Source organism: Brassica rapa, chromosome A02 (assembly GCF_000309985.2).
Source record: "Brassica rapa cultivar Chiifu-401-42 chromosome A02, CAAS_Brap_v3.01, whole genome shotgun sequence".
Classification (NCBI taxonomy): Eukaryota; Viridiplantae; Streptophyta; class Magnoliopsida; order Brassicales; family Brassicaceae; genus Brassica; species Brassica rapa.
In genome coordinates this window covers 28354351-28373193 of record NC_024796.2, presented here as the reverse complement: position 1 = coordinate 28373193, position 18843 = coordinate 28354351, and the positions used below count along the sequence as shown (strand labels likewise).

Sequence of the window (18843 nt, the reverse complement as noted above, 5' to 3'; positions counted from 1 at the left end):
AATTATTTAATTATTTTAAAATTAAATATAGTTAATATTTATAAATATAATATATATTATAGAAATTCGAATATCATTCAGTTCTTGGTTCAATTCAGTTCTTGGTTCGAGACTGATTCAGTTTCTTGGTTCGGTTCTGATTCAGTTTAGTATTTTTGGTTTTAAAGATACAAGATCGGTTATCAGTTCCGGAATGTGTGTCACAAAAGAGAGTTATGAGGAGGAATATACAAAAGCTATAACGAATCTGACTTATACATATCCTAACTAATAGTACTACAGCTTCGCATAGAGTTCTGTTTCTCTGCATGGTCTGCTTAGAGTTTCCAATAGATCTTGAACCTGTGGCAAACACCAGTAACCAAACCCCAGAAGAGAATCTCCCCGAAAATAACATACATCAGAACTCCAACTCTTCTTGAATGCCAAACTCTGACGAAAACATGCTCTTTAATCCAATTTATCTAAACACACAAGCACCATAAACAACACTGTTACTAAACTCCAACTAGACCATTAAGAGAAACACAAGGCTCATTTAAGAGACTTTTACCAGTGTATTGCTCGGGTGGCGATAGTACCAACCGTTGAAGAAAGCAGCTAAAACGCCTTCAGCTCCCATCACGTACACCAGCATCGCGTTCATCCCTATCCATTCTAGAGGTAGAAACACGTGCTTCCACTCCAATACATCCACCTGTTTTGTGCAAAGTTTGTTAACAGTCTTTATTTTATTGTCTATGTGGTTTGGAAGAAGAATCACCAGAGAATACAAGGCGGAGAAGACGAGGGCGGCTGCACCGGAGGTGACGCATGTGTAGCTGAAAGTATAGAGTTGTTTGTTCAAAGGCATCACTGCAAACATTAATATATGTAAGTGAACAAAGAGAAGAGAGTGTTTTGTGAGTTGGATTAAAGAACAATGTGTTGTGTTTACTCACAGTGGGTGAAATGTAGAGTTAGTCCTAGAGAAAGGAGAGCTAGACCGGTGGAGATCCAATGTTTCAGCCGAGCTGAATGCTCCTTAAAGTGTAAGATGGTGTGTCCAAAATGGACTCCGATGATTGTAGAAAGAATAGCAGATATAGAGCTTAGGACTCCTTCAGGCTCAAACGGAGCATGACACCAAGACGGTGCATCTTGGCGCAAAGATCCCTCGTAAGGAGAATCATCAGTGCAAGCCTAAGTCTCAAAAAGAATACATTAGGAGGTGTGTTCATTGACATGAGACATAGACAATAGTGTAACCTTGGATCGTCTCCAGGCAGGATGGTGATACATATGGTTGATCCCTAGAACTTGTCTATCAACATATCCAACAGCGTTACAAGGAGGGTTTAGCTTCCCTCTCACTCCACATGATACGGATTTGATCTTTCCATAGAGAATGCTATCTTTATCAGAGACAACGAACTCCCAATCAGGAACGTAAGTTCCATAGAGTGTGGCGAGATAAATCACAAGAACTGATGCACCAACAATCCTGTGAATGTAAAAGAATAATAATCTGAAACTCTTTTTCATGAACTTCTATTCTAAATTAGATCAAATGTTATGTTACCAGTGCCAGTAGTATGACTTGAATATTGAGAACGTTCCAGTTGAGAGACTTTCCTCATGTGAGTTCTTTGTTAAAATCTCCACTAGTGCTACTACCAAGTAGGATAAAGCTATTCTCTACACGAAAACATGAATCCTTTAAGTCAGTGAGTATATATAAACACAAGATGAATCTTTGAGGCTAAGACAAGACCTGGAGAATCCCACAGAACCTCATCATAGTGACATCAACACCATAGATTAATTCATCAGGAGCATGGGAGAAACCCCCTACACAACCAAAGAAATGAAGAGTTAAATATCAATAACAAATCATGTTTTGAGGCTACAAGTTTTTTTATTATTATTAACCCGGAGGTAATCCGGGCCGAAAACACGGCATTAACTCCCTTTCCAACGCGAACCGGGCGAAATGAAACGGACTCCAAGCGCTAAACCACTAGTGCAGTGTTCTAAAAATCGGTGTAGGATATCTAGAATCCGCCTAGATAGCAAATCAGATCTAAATGAAACAATTTTTTTTAAATCAGTGTAAGCGTTCGAAAAATTGGTCTAGATGCCCGTATAATCAATAATCTCCTATAAAGGGTTTAATTGCCGTCTAGCGATTTCTTGAACAAACATGAATGTTATCATGTTTTGAGGGCTACAAAGTTACAGGACAAAGAACATCACTACCTTGTAGTAGAAGACCCCAGAAGAGGAGCTTGCATGTCCTAAACCCCACCTTCTTACAAGCTTCAAACTTGTTCGAAACCCGCTGAAAACTTACACGTATTAATTTGTGTATGTTTGAGCCATCAGAATACTAAAATTGAACAAAAAGAGAGCTTTCAAACCTTGAAGGCAAGAGCGATGGAGACGCCAACGATGAACAAGAAGAAAGGCATGACGAAATCAGCCAAGTTGCAGCCTTCCCACGGAGCGTGAGCGATCACAGGCCAGTCTCCTCCGGCGTCATCCACGAGGATCATCAGCTGTAGTGAGAAAAATGAAAGCTTCTAAGTTTGAAAATTCAGAGGGGTAGAGAGAAGAAAGATACGGCGACGGTGAGGCCACGGAAGATGTCTAGAGAAGCAAGTCGTCTCTTTTCGTTGAGGTTCAAAGTAGAAGCAGCTTCTTCGTGTACGAGGAGGCCTTGATCGTGACTCATGACATCCACCACTTTGATTTCCGACATCACTTTCAACTCTCTCTCTCTCTCTCTACTAACGTGCTTACTAAAACATAAGCCACTGGTTCCTGTTCTGTAAGAATTTCTTAATATCTAATTTTTAGTTTTTTTTCTTTCTTTTGTCATCTGACATAAATCAAATCAAAAGATATTCACTTGTCTAATGCAAGGAAATATTATATAGAAAAAAAAAGACCAATCACAATGTAAAAATGTTTTAACATTCTCTATCCACTTCTTATTTAAATTTGGTTTTATTCTACATTCTTAATTGGTTGCATCAACCACGTATGTCCACGACCTGCTCCTTTTTTTTTTTTCACAACACAGTATAACGTAGCTTTATATATGCTTTGTAGCAGAATTAACAGCTTTTTGATATAATCTAGTAATTAAAATTAGAATTTTGTGACATGTTTAAATAATTATCAGGAATATCATGATTCTGTTTGAAAAAGGCATCATTTAGACCAGTGCCAGTCCAGACTCGTCCGGCGCCTAAAGCTATTGAGAAAAATTGTGCCCCTTTACTATAACTTAAATTTGCTGTATTTTAATTATATAATCAAAATTGTATCAAATATTATGAAAACTAAAGTTGTTTTCAAAAGGAAAACGAAACATCAAAACATTATTTTCAGATACTATTTTAATAACTTTTCAAAACATAAATCTGGTAATAGCTTTTTTTTTTACAAATCCAAAGAATAGAAAACCACAAAATAAATAATTTATAGATAGGATAGTTTAATTCTTTTCACAGAGATTTAGAAAGATGTTAAAACGATGGGATAGTAAGTTTTTTGAATTTCAAAAGTTTCTAACCAAATTACAAAAATAAATAAAGGCTGACTCACTCCTGCAAAGCTTAATCATAGTGAAACATTGGAACATGAATATTTTTTATTCACATAGCTCTTTTAGGAAAACCAAAACAAAAATTAAAAAGAAAGACAGATGGAGAAGATAACTCACTTTTAACAAAACAAAAGAAATAATTGAGTTTTGTTTGATTAACTTAGTTATCTAATCCCATATTATTTGATGTTCATGTAATAAAAATATACATAACAAAAGAGTTAAGTTGTTAGAACATGTAAGCATGTCTTACGTATAAATCTGTTATTCTCAGAAAATAGAAAAATATTATTATCACCAAAAAGAAGGGAAAAGGAAGAAAGAAGAAAAAAGAGACTGTGGGTTCGAACCTATAAGAGGAAGAGACCAAGAGCAGGTTACAACCACTAGACTAAAGTGCAAATTGGCCAAATTGGCGCCCCTAAACTATTTAATATCTCTGGCGCTCTAAGCCTGAGCTTTACGGGCTTTAGCACAAGGCCGGTACTGATTTAGACATGAGGAAACTTTGTATAGATTACTTCACGCAGATGAATGTTCATCCATGTATCACAATTTTACTAAATGCCCCCATTGTAACTCTCTCCATTCTTTACCTCTACAAGCTAACACAAAAACAAAGTTGCTTCGCACACAAATTTTACAATATGCAGAAACATTTAATAGACTCCTAACGCTACATCTCAGATTCAAACAGTGGCCACTTACACATCACCTCCATATCTTACAAAACTATAACCAAAAGTCGGAAGTTAACTTACATTCGTATGTTAAAATCGTAAATTAAAATGTACGGTGATGAGAATTCAACAAATCCGATGTCGTCCAGCGGTTAGGATATCTGGCTTTCACCCAGGAGACCCGGGTTCGATTACCGGCATCGGAGCTTTTTTTTAGTTTTGAACTTTTGATATTAATCAAAAATACTGTTTTTTTTTAAAGTTAAATAAAAGATAGCAACATGGGCCTTTAATAGACCAAACAGCATGACGATTTTTTATGCCAGGCCCGTTTTAAAACTTAGGGTTCTTAGCAAACGTATAAACCCTGTGAGCTTCCTCCGTCTAGTCGTTTCTCTACCCTCGCCGCACTTGCTTTTGCTTCTCCTCCCTCAGGTAAACGTATAAACCCTGTGTCCTGTTTTTAATGTGTTCGTACTATTAGAGTCTAACACAACATGTTTTGTTTTTTGTTTTTAATAGTGTTTGGAATTAGAATAGTCTAGCTAATCTTCCAAGATGCAAAACGAAGAGGGTCAGATCACAGAGTTATACGTTCCTAGGAAATGGTAATTACAACATTTTCTTCTTATTATTCTCTATTTGATTTTTATTTTTTCATCTCTCAAAAGACAAAATATTTACATAATGCAGCTCTGCTACTAACCGGATGATCACATCGAAGGACCATGCCTCTGTGCAGCTCAACATTGGTCATTTAGATGCTGATGGTATCTACACCGGACAGTTCACTACCTTTGCTCTCTGCGGTTTCGTTCGTGCCCAGGTTTGTGATACACGACTCTTGATTCTTGGTTTTTCGTTTGGTTCAGCCCGGTTTAGCATTTTGTTAGTAAGATTTTAGCTTTGGTTAATTATTCTTCAACAGCATGACTAATTTATCAAACAATGATCTAATATTGCAGGGAGATGCAGACAGTGGTGTGGACAGGCTATGGCAGAAGAAGAAGGTCGAAGCCAAACAGATTTAAAGAGCTTATAAAGCTGTTTTTTTTTATCGTTCTCGGACATACACTTAAGTAATGAATTTTGCTTTGACCTTTTGTTTTATTGTACTCAGTGAACTTGTTTCTTCTGATTCGCTAGTAAGATTATAACTTCAATTAATCTCAAAGCCTTTTAGTACGATAAACATTACTATAAGAAGAAGAAAAAGTTAATGTTACTCATGCATGATTTTAAACATCAGTGTATGTTAACGTGAATTGGTTTATAAAACTAGAATCAGATTCTCATCTTCGCTCGGTTCTCTTTTTAACTATAGAAGAATTAAAGAATAACTGAAATGTTTTACGTATGTGTTAGATTCCATACGTAAAAAAAATGACTGCTTTTTCTTATATGGAAAAGTACAATAGTTATTTTGTATCAATCAAGTAAGAGTCAATCCAAAAATACGATTCCCTGAGGCACACTAATACATAAAATTCTTCGTCATCAAAGATATGCGCATCTCAAAAGCCATCCATTCATTTCAAATTTCTCTCTCTTTCCCTATTATTCTTATTCTTTTCTTTTGTAAAAAGATTTATTCCTTCTCAAAGTCCAAATATTCTCAACTCATCTATTCTAAATTTTGTACCCAAAATACAAAATGGCATATTCGAAAATAGTACATCACTTTCACAACTCTTTTTGTAGAGTCGTAATTTATCACATTTCATTTACAATAAGATATCTACTAAAATACAAAATATATGTCTCTTACATGAAACCTCAGATTTCATTGTGCAAAATCTTTTTATTCAAGGTATACATATTTGATTCAATTTAATTTTACCAATGGAGATTGTTTTTAGTGATTGTTTGTGAAAGTACCAGTCTAGTAACAACTCGTTCAGCATTAACAAGATGCCATTTCAAAGCCCAATTATAATCATTTGATTCTAAAAACTTTTAGACCAATCACATGACGCCACAAGCGTTTGGATTGCCTTCGCTGAGTGCCTCAAACGATTCGCACGGCTGAGATCTATACGAATAAAATTCGGGCGGCGGAGATTCGTATCCCGTGTCCACGTACTCGTAAGAATAATAGGAAGGAGGAGCCGCGTAATACGACGCCGCATTGTCATTCCCACCGTTACTCGGCCCACTTTGACTCGGCCCGTGGGCCGTGTTATAGCTCACAGTATAGGACGGCGCCGTTTGAGGCTGCGCGTGATAGTACGTAGGAGGAGGAGGACCGTACGTTTGGTGTTGGTAATGACGTGGAGGACTGTGAGCCGTCGGATACATATGCTGCTGCTGCTGATGAGGAGGATGGTATTGATCTGGTGGTGGAGCAGAGTATATCACAGTCTCCGGTGGTCCACCGTTCTGCGGCGGAGGACCACCACCGCCACCACCGCCTCCTCCTTCCATCACCACCGTGGTGCTCTTCTTCTTCTTTTTCTTTTTCTTCTTCTTCTTTGGAGCTCCATCTCCAGACGGTGGTTGAGGCTGTCCGTTTACAAACGTCACAACTTGCTTCACCTGATCACCGCCGCCTCCGGGAGGCCCGCCAATGCATGTGCCGCCGTCCATCATCCCGCCGCTGTTGTTGTTGTTTCCGTCGTCTTCGTCATCTTCGCTGCTGTCCTCATCATCGTTTTTAGGTTTCTTTGGTTTCTTCTCTCTCTGCTGGTAGTTACACTCGTTGTTGTTGTTGTTGTCCATCGACGTCGGCCATAGCTCGGCGTGTCTACCAGCTTTCATGATCTTTTTGATCAAAAGCTCCGGCTCCACGTTTCCAACCACCGTTACTTTCTGTTGCTTCACGTCGATGTTCGTTGTGTATACACCTAACCACAAGAAAACGTCTATGAAAAACAAAAAAACACAACATGAGGAGAAAATGTTTTACTTACCTTCGATTTTGCTCAATAGTTTCTTGATTTTTCTCTTGCATCCTTCGCAGTGGATAGAAACTCTCAAAACCCATGTCTTGCAACAACAACAAAAACCAGGTAAAAGATTATATTTAAAGAAAGAAAATAAAGGTGACAATAATGAGAATTGATTGTGTTGAAAATGATCTTACGGTGTATCTGAGAGGTTCTTGGTATTCTTGAAAAACATGTCTCTGATCTTCTTGGCATGTCTCTGGTTTAATATCTGTTCCGATCTCTGTACCAATTTGTGCTCCTATCTGTGTTCCAAGGTCCATTGGAGAGAGAAATTAGAACCAAGCAGAGGGAAAGTGATGTTATGCAACTTCATATGTAATATAGAACACATGATGTTTGGCTTCTATATTTTTTGGGAGTCCTCCTAGATAATATTCTCCACTATGCTTTATCTTTATTCTAATAGAATACTACTTTTGTTCGTAAAAACTTTTTTATTTTATTTTATAGAAAGTTTATTAAACCATATACTAACCTCTCGCCCTATTCAGCAAACTAATCTGTTATTTTCCACTTGATGCTGATATGTGGAACGTGAGATGTGCAGCTTAAAGCTAATATATAATTAAAGTTTGCAGCTTCATGTAAAGTACTTCAAATGCTAACAACACAACTAAAGTCGCATATATCATATGCTGGTTTGGAGGAAAACTTTCGAACCCGTTACCTTAAATAGTGTAAGGTTATTAAATAACCAACTTAGCTAAAATAACTTTTGATTTTTATAATTATTGTTTGGTGATCGAAAACATGGGCTTGGTCTGCTTCTACTCAGGACCGACTATGCAAGGAACTATTCATTGGCTTTTATGCATTTACCTATACATGACAGCCTCTTTATAGTCAAACTGAACATGATGATTGATTGAGATGAGTTTTTGAGTGATGCTACAACAAATCTCAGCATGTCAAGAAGTAGAAAGCCAATTAAATCACTTCAATTTTTTTAAGATATATATGGATTAGACAACAATCTGAGGGAAAGGTAAACGAGGTCGTTGAGGCTGCAGATACCATTCTCCCTAGTGTTTTCTCCTTCTTGTCTTGTTTCACTAAGTTTATTTTATAAGCTTTTTTCTTTCTAAGCTATTGTTTGGCTAAATATGAGGATTGTCTCATCATACTTTCTACAATTTTATAGTTATAAAACCATACTTTGTATGTTTATGTTTTTTTTTTAATTTGAAATACCCTAAAAAAAACGAAGGCTGCAGCTTGTAATACATTTGACCTATATTTTTTACTTGTTATTGCCTAATGTAGGTTTCTCAACTGCTTCTTAGGAATGAAAAATGTCAACCTTTATTAACATGGATAAACCTCGTTTAATTAACGTGGGGATGAATCTAACGGCTGAGATTACTCTGAGTGTTTATACCCTCCTTCCTTTGCGGCTCCCACGTGTAGCAACTAAATACGTCGACAACAAATTTATCATCATAATCATCACATCATCATTATGGTGTGTAAATATTCAGATATGGACATATCTATATATATCTCTTAGAATATATTTTCATTAATTTTCATATATCTTGTAAATCTAGTTTAGAAATTAAACCATTGTATAAAGACAAGGTCTTAGACCTAAAGATTAATACATGAAACTTTTTACGATACTCTTGTTTTCTGACATGGTATCACCCTACTAGGGTTTCAATTCTTTACTCGCGCCGATCATCACTCTTTCTTGATTGTCGTTTGGTTCTGGCATATTGTTCATCATTCTTATTTGATCAAAGTCAAAACCGTGTTGAGATGTCTGAGGAAGTGAAGACTGATGGAGCTTTGGTTAAAGATGGAGAAGTGAAGGAGACGAGTGGAGTTCAGTGGAGAACCAACTCTCCTTATGATTTGAGTTCTAGTGACAATATGGGAAGTGTTATTTCCCAACCGTTGCTGAGAGGTTTGAACTATGATGAGTGGGCAACCAATCTTCGACTTGCTCTTGTTGCGTCGTTTCCAATGGATCAGAATCACCAACTCGCTCGTGCGACTGGTGCGACAATCTCTGACCCGAAAATATATCGAGGATTTGAGGGAGATTTGATTTATCTACGAGTGACTCGGCCAGAGTTGTCATACGCGATCCACAAACTCTCACAATTTATGCAGGCTCCGAAACAAGATCATATGGATGCTGCTATGAGAGTTGTGAGATATCTGAAGTGGATTCCTGGTCAAGCCGTGTTGCTGAAAGCGGGCCAGCCCCTTATACTTACTGCTTGGTGTGATGCAGATTGGGGAGGATGTCCTCTTACTATATGATCTTTGATGGCACGGTTTATACAGCTGGGAGATTCTCCAGTCTCATGGAGAACATATAAACAAGACACAGTGTCAAGATCATCGATGGAAGCGGAGTATAAAGCGATGTCTGATACAGTTCAAGAGTTGCATTGGTTGATGAATCTACTTTTTACACTTGGAGTTTGATTTGATGCCCCAATACTGGTTTATTGTAACAATATCTCAGCGATTTATATGGCGGAAAATCCGGTATGTCATGAGAAGACTAAACATGTGGGTGTCAGTTATCATTTTATATGAGACAAGATAGTTAGAAAATTCATCACAATGAAGCATGTCTTCACAAAGATGCAATTGACTGATATATTGACAAAATCTCTTGGGAATAAAGAGTTTGGAGCATTTCTTATCAAGTTGGGAGTTTGAAATCTACACTCTCCAACTTGAGAGATGGTATTCGGATATAGAGATGTCAAACATGTTTATCCATCCTGTTTGGTCCCGTACTGCGACGGGTTTGTCATCGGGCGGGTTACAGCGGGCATGTCCCACGCGGGCTGGGGTCCTCAGAATACCGGCCCAAACCCATACCACTTAACATACATGCCGTGCCGTCTCGCGGGATGCCTCTTTATCAAACCGTCTACTACAACTTCCTTCATGAATGTTCAAGTGAAAGAGTTGTGTAAGAGAGTTGAAGAGAGCTCATTAAGCTTCACTAAAGCCTTATCAAAATCAATGCCATAAAACTCTGTTTGTGCTTGTGCTCTTGAGTTAAAAACCTTTTTTTTGTTATCAACATAAGATTTTATTAAGTTTGAATCTGATTGAGTTGTTGTCTTTGTAATAACTTGGCTCAAGTGTTGTATGTCTTCATCAAACCATCTCTCTTTGTAATTCTTTGGATTTAAAAAAAAAATCGTGAATCACTTTGTCAAATTATACAAGTGACATGATATACAACTAACTTTTCTCCTAAACAACATCATTGTAACCAAATTTAATTTAAGAAAAACACCATTTCACAGTACTGAAAACAAAACCAATCAACTTAAACAATAAATCCCACATTGTAATAAAGCAATTCATAGTTGTGTGTAATAAATAGAGAAAACCAAATTAAAACACCACCAGAGCTCGAATCGTCATTGTTGGAGCTGGAGTTGTCATCGCCGGATCTCGAATCATCATCACCGGAGCTCGAATCATCATCGCTGGAACTCCCTATTTTTTATGGGGAAAAGTCACAAGAATCATTTTCTTCTCACTCTCCTTCTCGTTTTTTTCAGGTGAAATAAGAAATGAAAAAAATGTGGGTCCATGTAATCCAGCAAAAGGCCCAGTCCCGCAAAGACTCGTCCCGCGAGGCCTGCAAATTTATGGGCCTAGAAAACCTCGTCCCAATACCGTTTCACGACAGTCCTTTACGGGCCAAGTCCATGGTCCAAGTCCATGATTACTATCTCTATTCGGATATGAACATATCTGTATATATCTCTTAGAATATATTGCCATTAATTTTCATATATCTTGTAAATCTAGTTTAGGAATGAAACCTTTGTATAAAGAGAAGGTCTTTGACCTAAAGATTAATACATACTCTTGTTTTCTGACTGTAAAGAGTGACCGTTGGATCAAAACCAGCTAAATACAATCTGAACCGTTAACTTCACTAACACTCGGATCGCCAGCGTGGCAAAAACATGATATTTTATTTTATATACATACATGTTGCTATGACCTCATTACACAAACAGTACACTCAACTCTCTTTAGATCCGTTTATTAAAAAAAAAACAAAATCCCGATGGAGTCATCAGCAGCAGCAACCAAGCCAGCGAGAGGTGGAAGAAGGGGAGGAGACCGCAAGAAGAGCGTCTCCAAGTCCGTCAAAGCCGGTCTCCAGTTCCCCGTCGGTCGTATCGCTCGTTACCTTAAGAAAGGCCGTTACGCGGTCAGGTACGGCTCCGGCGCTCCGGTCTACCTCGCCGCTGTTCTCGAGTACCTCGCCGCCGAGGTAATAATTCTCCATAAGATCTCTCTGATTGAAATCTTTTACGGATCTTGATTCTAATCATCTTTATCTTTATCTGTTTATGTTAGGTTCTTGAGCTAGCTGGAAACGCGGCGAGGGATAACAAGAAGAACAGGATAAACCCGAGGCATCTTTGTTTGGCGATAAGGAACGATGAGGAGCTGGGGAAGCTGTTGCACGGTGTGACGATAGCGAGTGGCGGTGTGCTTCCGAATATCAACCCGGTTCTGCTTCCTAAGAGGACTGCTGGTTCGTCTCAAGGTGAGAAAGTGAAAGCAGAGAAAGTGAAAGCTTCTTCGCCGGCTAAGAAGCTTTCTCCCAAGAAGGGTTGAAAAACGGTGTCGCTTTGTTTTGTTTAGGGTTTCTCATTAATGTTATTTATGTTTTTATACATTTGTAATGAAGGAACTAACTTCTCCGGGTATGTTTCTGAGTTTCTGTCTAATCGAATAAAAAAAATAAAATATCTTTCTGGATCTCATTCTTGTTATTCATCAAAGATTGAACTTGAGAAATTGAATGTAGAGTTATGGCAAAGTCGGTAGTATTAATCAAAGCAGTTCGTTAATGACTGTTTTAGCTGAATAAATGTATCATTGTATTAGGTTTTAATTTGTGCCTGATTGAAGAGCCTCATTAGAGACCCGTTTAAATTGCTCGTCAGCGTGCGATGTAACTACTCTCCAGTTGATTTTTTTGCTTTACTTGGGTTTTGTTTTATTTTGATTTAATGGGATTTGCTTTCCTATTTGACAACGGATGTAAGCGAACCTATGTTTGTTCATGTCATTTAAAACAAAAAAATACTTACAAATGGTTTCATTTCGTATAACATTTAATTAAAGATTTAAAGTTGATCGAGGAGTTAGAGTGTTTTACTGTTTTTAGCAGTTGATCGAGGAGTTAGAGTGTTTTCTCTCAACCTTTGTTGGAAGAGGAGTTAGAGTGTTATACTGTTTTTCATCTAGTAATTAAACTGGCCACTCAATTTTTTTTATTTTTAAGTTCTAAGATTTGGACAACAGGAATACAGGCACCAAAGCGAACCTGGTCCATTTGGTTGTGGTTATGTCCTTTCCACTTGGGGTCCAGTGTTCGAAACAGCTTTGGTACCCATCTCTCTCTCTCTATCTCTCTATCTCTCTGTTCCTTCGAAGTTCGAATGACTCGTATCAAAAACCGAGGTAATAATAATTACCTTTTTTTAATTTAAGAAAAGAAAGCTAGGTATTGTTTAGACCAGCATTATCGGTGCATGGGCATGTAGTGGTAAAAATAAAAACACGAAAACTGAAACAACGAGACAACGAGAGCAAGAGGGGTATATAGAGATCCCACCTTATGAATGGTAAATTGGTAATACATGATCAAAATAACAAAGTTGATTAATATCATATTACTAATATGTAACATACTAATATATCATCACATCCTGAATACTAAAAAAACAACATTTTATGGTTGCCACTAGTGCTTGGTTCATCGCGTGGTTTCTTCAAACAGGATCTAAGGTTTATGTTTGGTGTTGGTTGTCGCTGGTGCCATTGGCTCTGCAGTTCATCATCTTCTTCGCGTTTTCTGGTTCATGATGCTTGGCTTTAGGAGTATCCTGTCCACATCACAGAGAAAGTACACCTAGTATAATGAAATCATGTTACACTCTATAACAGTAACTTAATCCAAGCACAAATCACCACCATATATATACATACATACATACATAAAAATCTTCCAAACGGCAATAATAATAAAGCTCAATCATACGATTGTAGATATACCCATTTACACCTTATTTTCAGTAAAGAACCAACTCTGACAAGTGTACCAACAAAATTTCTGTATGATGTTTATCTCTTTTCTAAAGGTAAATACTGATGTAGAAGAAGAGGCTGGTAATGGAAGAGACAAAACTTAATGGGGGAATCAAGTTTTTGGCGGAGGAGTTCCAGCAAGCCATCCCCAGACGCCACCAGAGCTTTGTCGTTTGCCATTCATATTGACGGCGGCTTGTTCAGACGCAACCGCTCGTTGACGGTGGAGTAGTTCGAGTTCCTTTTCAAGTGTTTCCATTGTCTGAAGCTTTTGTCTTACCTCTGCAACTTCAACCTGAAGGGAAATTGCAGAGGTCCAGATAATCAAACCCAGAACTTACAATACACTTTCAAAAAGGAAAGAAAAGTAATATTCTTGGTAAAGAATCTAATTACCTCTAACTTGAAACACCTTGACTGTTCTGCTGCAAGTTGGCTCCGCACAGAGTGAAGTTCCTAATACATCAAAATACAAAAAGTAATGTTGATATGACAAAACAATCTCTCAAGAAAATTCTCTCAAACTCATGTGTCTTGCTTATTAATACTTTTCCAAATGATACAATGCAAGACTGAATAAAAGAACTAATTTGAAGGCAATAGTATTATTTATTACCTTGTATAACTCTGCGCTTCTCGTTTCTGTTTCTGTTAACTCTTCCTTCAGTTGCAGAGTTTGTATCTTCTCCTTGCTCAGTGATGCCTCCAGTTCTTCCTTCTCCGATCTAAGGGATGTGATAATGCGCTCGCTTTTACCTTCAACCTATGGATTTTCATATTCAAAATGACAAAAGAAAATACAGAGAAAAAAATTTCAAATCTCTTCATATTTTCACATTTTAAGGAGGGAAAAGTTATGCGGGAAGATACCTTTGATCCGGAGTTAACATTATCCATGACAATTTCCCGTACTTTGCTTTCTTGGCTCACCCCGATCTCTGACTCAATATCTCTTGTGGTGGCGTTGTTAACAGCAGAAACACTATCACGCACAGGAGAAGCTTCCATAATCTTTGATTTCAAGCTTGATTTGTGGCTTGGTTTAAGAACATTCACCTGTGATTGGCAAAATACAGAGTTAACAACCGAGTTGAAAAAAAATACAAATCATGACAAAATGTATGTAACTATGAGTACCTCGTTGTTGTAACGTCCGTTGTATCCACCAAAAGCAACGATTACGTCTTCACCATTATATGAGCTCACAACTAAACTCAATCCCTGTTATCAAAGTAACGTTTTGCAGCTCAACTCTGGAAGAATGAAAAAGTTCCACGTTTCTGGAAAAAGAACGTTATCTACCTCGCTAGCGAGAGGTACACCTCCTTGGACTGATGTGAGTACTGACCACGCAAGAGTTGACATATTTAATACAACAGTCTCACATGCCCCTGCGGTAAAAGTACCAGCAAGCATCACAATTAATCACAATAGAAAGTTATTTGTTTTTCCAGGAAAGGTTCCAGTGATGTAACGTAAAAAGTAACACATGCTTGTTGGGAAGATTAAGAGTCGCAAAGGGAAAAGTGCAAAATATACCGCTCTTGTTATCTCCACCGCCAACGATAAACCAGTTCTCCCCAATCGTCACACCAGCGTGTCCAGCACGTGGAGTTGGGGCTTCACCTTGTTGTGCATGTCTTGACCATTCCATCTATAATATGGAAACGCATATGTTAAGAAGCCAACAAAGAGCGTTGTTGAGAAAAAGAGAAGCTTAACGTACAGTTTGCAAATCAAGAACGTGCAGATCACTAAAACAGTTTGTATGTGATCCTCCGCCAAATATTAGAAGATGACGCTCAGCATGCACTGCAGCTGCATGATCAGACCTTGGAGATGGAGGGGAACCCCTGCAAGTTGACAGAAGTTTAACTTTGAACTGCGGAAAGTTGATAACTGGCGGATTTGTGAAATTTCCTTCAATTTCTGAATTTGTATCTAGTCTTTAAACAAATGATTTGACTTCTTCAAAAAAAATTGAATAAAGTGCAGAAACGTCATAGGATCTTACACGGCATCTATCTCATCCCAGGTCATGGTATCCAGATCAAGTAGATGCAAATCATTCAGAAGCGATTTATTTACATCCTGGCCGCCAAATATCACCAATTTTTTTCCCACAAGAGTCACTGACTGGCCTCCACGTGAAATCTGCAAGCAAGAAAGAGTGATAAACATAGTGTCGAAGAAGCCAAACTACATACTCCATTTCAAATATCAGAAAGAAGATCAATAAATTGCATTCGGATGCAACTTAACACCAGGGAATACTAAGAAGGAAAAATGAGAGCCAATTGTCATATAAGGAAAGTTTACTAGGTTACTACATAGAAAAGTTTCCCATATAAGGATTAGAAAAACTTAGGAGAAAAGATGATGTACCGGTGGCTTTCCATCTGTCTTTAAGATTGACCATGTACAGGTATGCAGATCAAAGACCTTAACTGTGACGAGAAAACAGAAGAAAAAGTGATATACAAAATAAGCATGCACAAAACTACAACTTACCTGAAATTAGCAACTTCATAAGCGTTTAAACTCTTACCTAGAATTGATTCTGAGGGATCCTTTGCATGGCCACCGATAGACAGAAGCTTGTTGTCCCATGGTATCTACATAACAAAAAGGGAAGGCCAGTGATAATAACGTATTTCAAGATTATATCTGCTATAAACTAGTAGCATGTGGATTTCATAAGGAGATTACTGTACTTTCAACCTTGCCTTTGATATATCAAGGCTAGAAAACCAAAGAAAAAAATAATAGTTAGAACACAAACCAACGAATGACCAGCACAGTGAGTTAGTGTTGCTGGAGATGATGTTTCCTGTGATTCAGTCACAACCTTGGTTTCAACTCTTGACCAAGTCCAGTTTTTTAGATCTAAAACCTGTATTTCAAACACCATTTACAGAAAATATGCTTTTATTCCACAGAAAATAATAGGAGAAGATTCCTGAAGGTAGGCAAAACTGAAACCAAATATTCTGATTAGATACAGTTAATGCTTTTCAAAGAATGCTATAAGTTGCTTACATGAAGATCACCCAGATAACGCCCGTTGTGGTTTCCACCATACATATACATCTTATCTTGAATAACCGCTGCTCCATGCTGGAAACGAATTTAATAAACAAGAGTTAGAAAAGAGAGAAGATACACGAAGAGAGATCCTCTTCTTTGATGTTCCACAAGATGTTTAGATAAAACAATACCTCATACCGAGCTTTTGGTGGCTGTCCTAATGTAAATGGTGCCGTCCACTGGTTATACACAGAAATAGTATTTGGGTTTTCCAAAACTACATCTTTATCTTGGGTTTCCATCAACCGTCCATCCTCTGTAGCAGTCGTCATTGTCTCACCAAAAGAACCTCCATTCTCAACACTCGGCTCCGCCTTTGTGCTCTGCTACAGAGAATCAATCCCAATTACTAAATGAGTAAGATACATCTCTTTAGGAAAAGGAATGAAAAGTCTGAACCTAAATGGCTAAAGATGGAATGAAATTTTGCTAGCAGTACATGCACAAATTGAAACTTGATCCTATGTACAAGCAATGAAATTTTTCAAAAAACTCACACTGATTTGGACATCTATAGCAGGCTCTGGGGCAGAGTTCGTTGGATTTGGATACCAACTAGGATCTCCTTCCTTTTTTTAAAATGAGGAATATAGGGGACGAATTTAGCCGATGATCCACAAATTAAGCAAAATGGGCATAAAAAATTCTCTGTTGGCTACCTCTAGAATTTTCACAAAGTGACGCATTGCCTCAATGGAGGGCATGGCTCCAAGCCCCTGCCAACTAGTAAACACGTACATCTCTTAGGAAAGCTCACAAGGACAAAGTAGGTTTGTATTTGCATAATGGGAATCTCTAAGATGACTTTCCCACGGCATGTGACCATCATTTTTGCATACAGTAGTACAACACCAAAGTTTAATGCAACTCTTTTCATTTATTCCCCATGCATGGAAACAAAAGTACCACATCTAAAACTACTACTACATCATCAATAATACTCTCTTTTGCGTTTAATGTCTTTTGGACTAGGAAGCTACATAATGTAGCATACACTGACGGAATCTAAAGAGCCTCTCCTTATTAGTGTAAGGAAGGCAGGGATGAATCTAACCTTCTCCAATTGCTTTGCTCAGCTGGATTCCACGCACTAGGTTTTGGTACATTGCAAGGTCCTACAGTAGCCTGATTAACATGTCAAGCCAGTATCAATAAGCCTTTCTTTTACCACAACGATGATCAATAAGTCGAATCGCCAATCAAATCAATCATGTTGTTTAGATCTAGTGGAATTCGAAATAGATATTTGTTTCGGACCTGCTTGTGAAGCGCGTGGAGAAGCAGCGCGGTGTCGTTGGAGAATTTGGAGCTGAGTTGTTTCACGGAAGACGGTACAGATCCGTCGAGGCCGAGGTACGATACGGCGGCGTAGAATCTGTCGGGGTAAGCGAGGGTAGCGCTCGCCTTCGCCATTTTTGTTTTCCTTTCGCGGATTTGATTCGAGAGACGATGGGGGAAGGAGGAAGAGCCAACAACACTCGGGTTCAAGTTTTCGGATCAAGAAAAAAAAGAAAAAAAGAAGGCTTTCGGATCAATTTAAATTTAGTTGTTTAATTACGAATGGATAGATGCAGCGTTTATATAGGCATGCCGTTTAAACCAAACCAAACATGACGAACCGAACCGAATAAAAATTCTAAATTAATTTATCTATCGGTTCAATTCGACCGTCAATTAAATGTTCTTCTAAATTTTAAACTAAATTGTTATCTGGAAATAATCAAATTTAACCGAAAATCTAGTATGACGGTTCAATTTGGTGATAAAATTGTTACAAGTGAAACGAACCCTGATTTGTTTATTCAATCAGCGATTTAAAATCAATTATCAAGTTTTGTTAACAATTAAAATTTTAAATTCAAACATAATTTTTAGTTAATGAATTATAAAATCTATGCAATATACCTTAGATTTTGATTTCAATCATTTGTTCACGAAAGAATCAACCACAAATGATTTGAAATCAATTTTAAATACAAAAAACTTTTAAATCATTTGAAGTTAAATAACATTGGATTTTAAAAACTAGATTTAAATCATTCATTGAATACTATCAGATTTTAAATTAAATTTATAAATACCATATCCAATAAAACTATAATTTACAAGTGAATTTTACTTAGATTTAAGTTCTATTAAAATACATCTTATTATATAAAACTTGGTTCTTCAAAGTTGCTATTTAACATGATCGCGACATGTGTCAATAAATTTTTTAAGATTGTGACATGTGTCAAAAATATAACATCATTTTTTTAAGATTTAAAAATATGATATATTATTACAAAAATATCTTTTTACAATTATTTTTAAGATTTTAGAAACGAACAATTACTATTACATAGTTTTTTACAATTATATATTGTTACAATTATGGGATAGTAATTTTTTTTTAAAATCCTAAACAAGTAAATAATTATAAAAGATTATTTGAAAGTAA

The 18843-nt window shown here is 37.2% G+C and overlaps 5 protein-coding genes and 1 non-coding gene across 8 annotated transcripts; 3 read left to right on the top strand and 3 right to left on the bottom strand.

Moving 5' to 3' along the window:
• Nucleotides 1-121: 121 nt before the first annotated feature.
• Nucleotides 122-12899, bottom strand: LOC103854670 (heparan-alpha-glucosaminide N-acetyltransferase). Of its 2 annotated transcripts, none has more exons than XM_009131629.3 (11): nt 12623-12899; nt 2603-2765; nt 2400-2537; nt 2239-2320; nt 1754-1830; nt 1562-1677; nt 1249-1483; nt 942-1182; nt 764-855; nt 554-697; nt 122-464 (listed from the first exon to the last, which is right to left on the bottom strand). In XM_009131629.3, the coding sequence occupies exons 2-11, from the start codon at nt 2738-2740 to the stop codon at nt 318-320; spliced, it is 1410 nt and encodes a 469-aa protein (XP_009129877.1). In that variant the 5' UTR covers nt 2741-2765; nt 12623-12899; the 3' UTR covers nt 122-317. The 2 variants fall into 2 exon arrangements, 1 of the variants encoding a protein (XP_009129877.1); XR_004455173.1 differs by having other exon boundaries at nt 126-464; nt 774-855; nt 2603-2767.
• TRNAE-UUC lies at nt 4407-4478 on the top strand. Its single transcript has one exon. It is a non-coding gene; the product is annotated as a tRNA-Glu (tRNA).
• On the top strand, nt 4562-5446 carry LOC103854669 (40S ribosomal protein S21-2). The gene is made up of 4 exons (XM_009131628.3): nt 4562-4707; nt 4795-4880; nt 4966-5098; nt 5238-5446. Exons 2-4 carry the CDS (start codon nt 4831-4833, stop codon nt 5301-5303), a joined length of 249 nt encoding a protein of 82 aa, XP_009129876.1. The 5' UTR covers nt 4562-4707; nt 4795-4830; the 3' UTR covers nt 5304-5446.
• Nucleotides 5954-7576, bottom strand: LOC103854668 (heavy metal-associated isoprenylated plant protein 36). The gene is made up of 3 exons (XM_009131626.3): nt 7355-7576; nt 7182-7257; nt 5954-7115 (listed from the first exon to the last, which is right to left on the bottom strand). Exons 1-3 carry the CDS (start codon nt 7478-7480, stop codon nt 6238-6240), a joined length of 1080 nt encoding a protein of 359 aa, XP_009129874.2. The 5' UTR covers nt 7481-7576; the 3' UTR covers nt 5954-6237.
• LOC103854667 (probable histone H2A.5) lies at nt 11207-11986 on the top strand. Its single transcript, XM_009131625.3, has 2 exons — nt 11207-11487; nt 11574-11986. Exons 1-2 carry the CDS (start codon nt 11278-11280, stop codon nt 11835-11837), a joined length of 474 nt encoding a protein of 157 aa, XP_009129873.2. The 5' UTR covers nt 11207-11277; the 3' UTR covers nt 11838-11986.
• A 296-nt stretch (nt 12900-13195) lies between the features above and the next one.
• On the bottom strand, nt 13196-18433 carry LOC103854665 (acyl-CoA-binding domain-containing protein 5). Of its 2 annotated transcripts, none has more exons than XM_009131623.3 (18): nt 17661-18433; nt 17458-17528; nt 17063-17126; nt 16901-16972; nt 16535-16729; nt 16356-16433; nt 16099-16209; nt 15865-15931; nt 15702-15763; nt 15331-15470; nt 15043-15169; nt 14856-14970; nt 14619-14707; nt 14454-14537; nt 14187-14372; nt 13933-14079; nt 13713-13772; nt 13196-13611 (listed from the first exon to the last, which is right to left on the bottom strand). In XM_009131623.3, exons 1-18 carry the CDS (start codon nt 17814-17816, stop codon nt 13429-13431), a joined length of 2007 nt encoding a protein of 668 aa, XP_009129871.1. In that variant the 5' UTR covers nt 17817-18433; the 3' UTR covers nt 13196-13428. The 2 variants fall into 2 exon arrangements, with proteins under 2 accessions (XP_009129871.1, XP_009129872.1); XM_009131624.3 differs by having other exon boundaries at nt 16535-16726; nt 17661-18421.
• Between the last annotated feature and the right edge of the window lie 410 nt (nt 18434-18843).

Coding starts and splice junctions, on each gene's coding strand:
- LOC103854670 (XM_009131629.3), bottom strand. CDS start 2,740: ATGTCGGAAATCAAAGTGGTGGATGTCATGAGTCACGATCAAGGCCTC. Junction 2,321..2,399: donor CCATCGCTCTTGCCTTCAAG/GTTTGAAAGCTC, acceptor GTAAGTTTTCAG/CGGGTTTCGAACAAGTTTGA. Junction 856..941: donor AACTCTACATTTCACCCACT/GTGAGTAAACAC, acceptor TAATGTTTGCAG/TGATGCCTTTGAACAAACAA.
- LOC103854669 (XM_009131628.3), top strand. CDS start 4,831: ATGCAAAACGAAGAGGGTCAGATCACAGAGTTATACGTTCCTAGGAAA. Junction 4,881..4,965: donor TTATACGTTCCTAGGAAATG/GTAATTACAACA, acceptor TACATAATGCAG/CTCTGCTACTAACCGGATGA. Junction 5,099..5,237: donor GCGGTTTCGTTCGTGCCCAG/GTTTGTGATACA, acceptor CTAATATTGCAG/GGAGATGCAGACAGTGGTGT.
- LOC103854668 (XM_009131626.3), bottom strand. CDS start 7,480: ATGGACCTTGGAACACAGATAGGAGCACAAATTGGTACAGAGATCGGA. Junction 7,258..7,354: donor AAGAACCTCTCAGATACACC/GTAAGATCATTT, acceptor TGTTGTTGCAAG/ACATGGGTTTTGAGAGTTTC. Junction 7,116..7,181: donor ACTATTGAGCAAAATCGAAG/GTAAGTAAAACA, acceptor TCTTGTGGTTAG/GTGTATACACAACGAACATC.
- LOC103854667 (XM_009131625.3), top strand. CDS start 11,278: ATGGAGTCATCAGCAGCAGCAACCAAGCCAGCGAGAGGTGGAAGAAGG. Junction 11,488..11,573: donor TCGAGTACCTCGCCGCCGAG/GTAATAATTCTC, acceptor TGTTTATGTTAG/GTTCTTGAGCTAGCTGGAAA.
- LOC103854665 (XM_009131623.3), bottom strand. CDS start 17,816: ATGGCGAAGGCGAGCGCTACCCTCGCTTACCCCGACAGATTCTACGCC. Junction 17,127..17,457: donor GAGCAAAGCAATTGGAGAAG/GTTAGATTCATC, acceptor CGTGTTTACTAG/TTGGCAGGGGCTTGGAGCCA. Junction 14,538..14,618: donor GTGTACCTCTCGCTAGCGAG/GTAGATAACGTT, acceptor CTTTGATAACAG/GGATTGAGTTTAGTTGTGAG.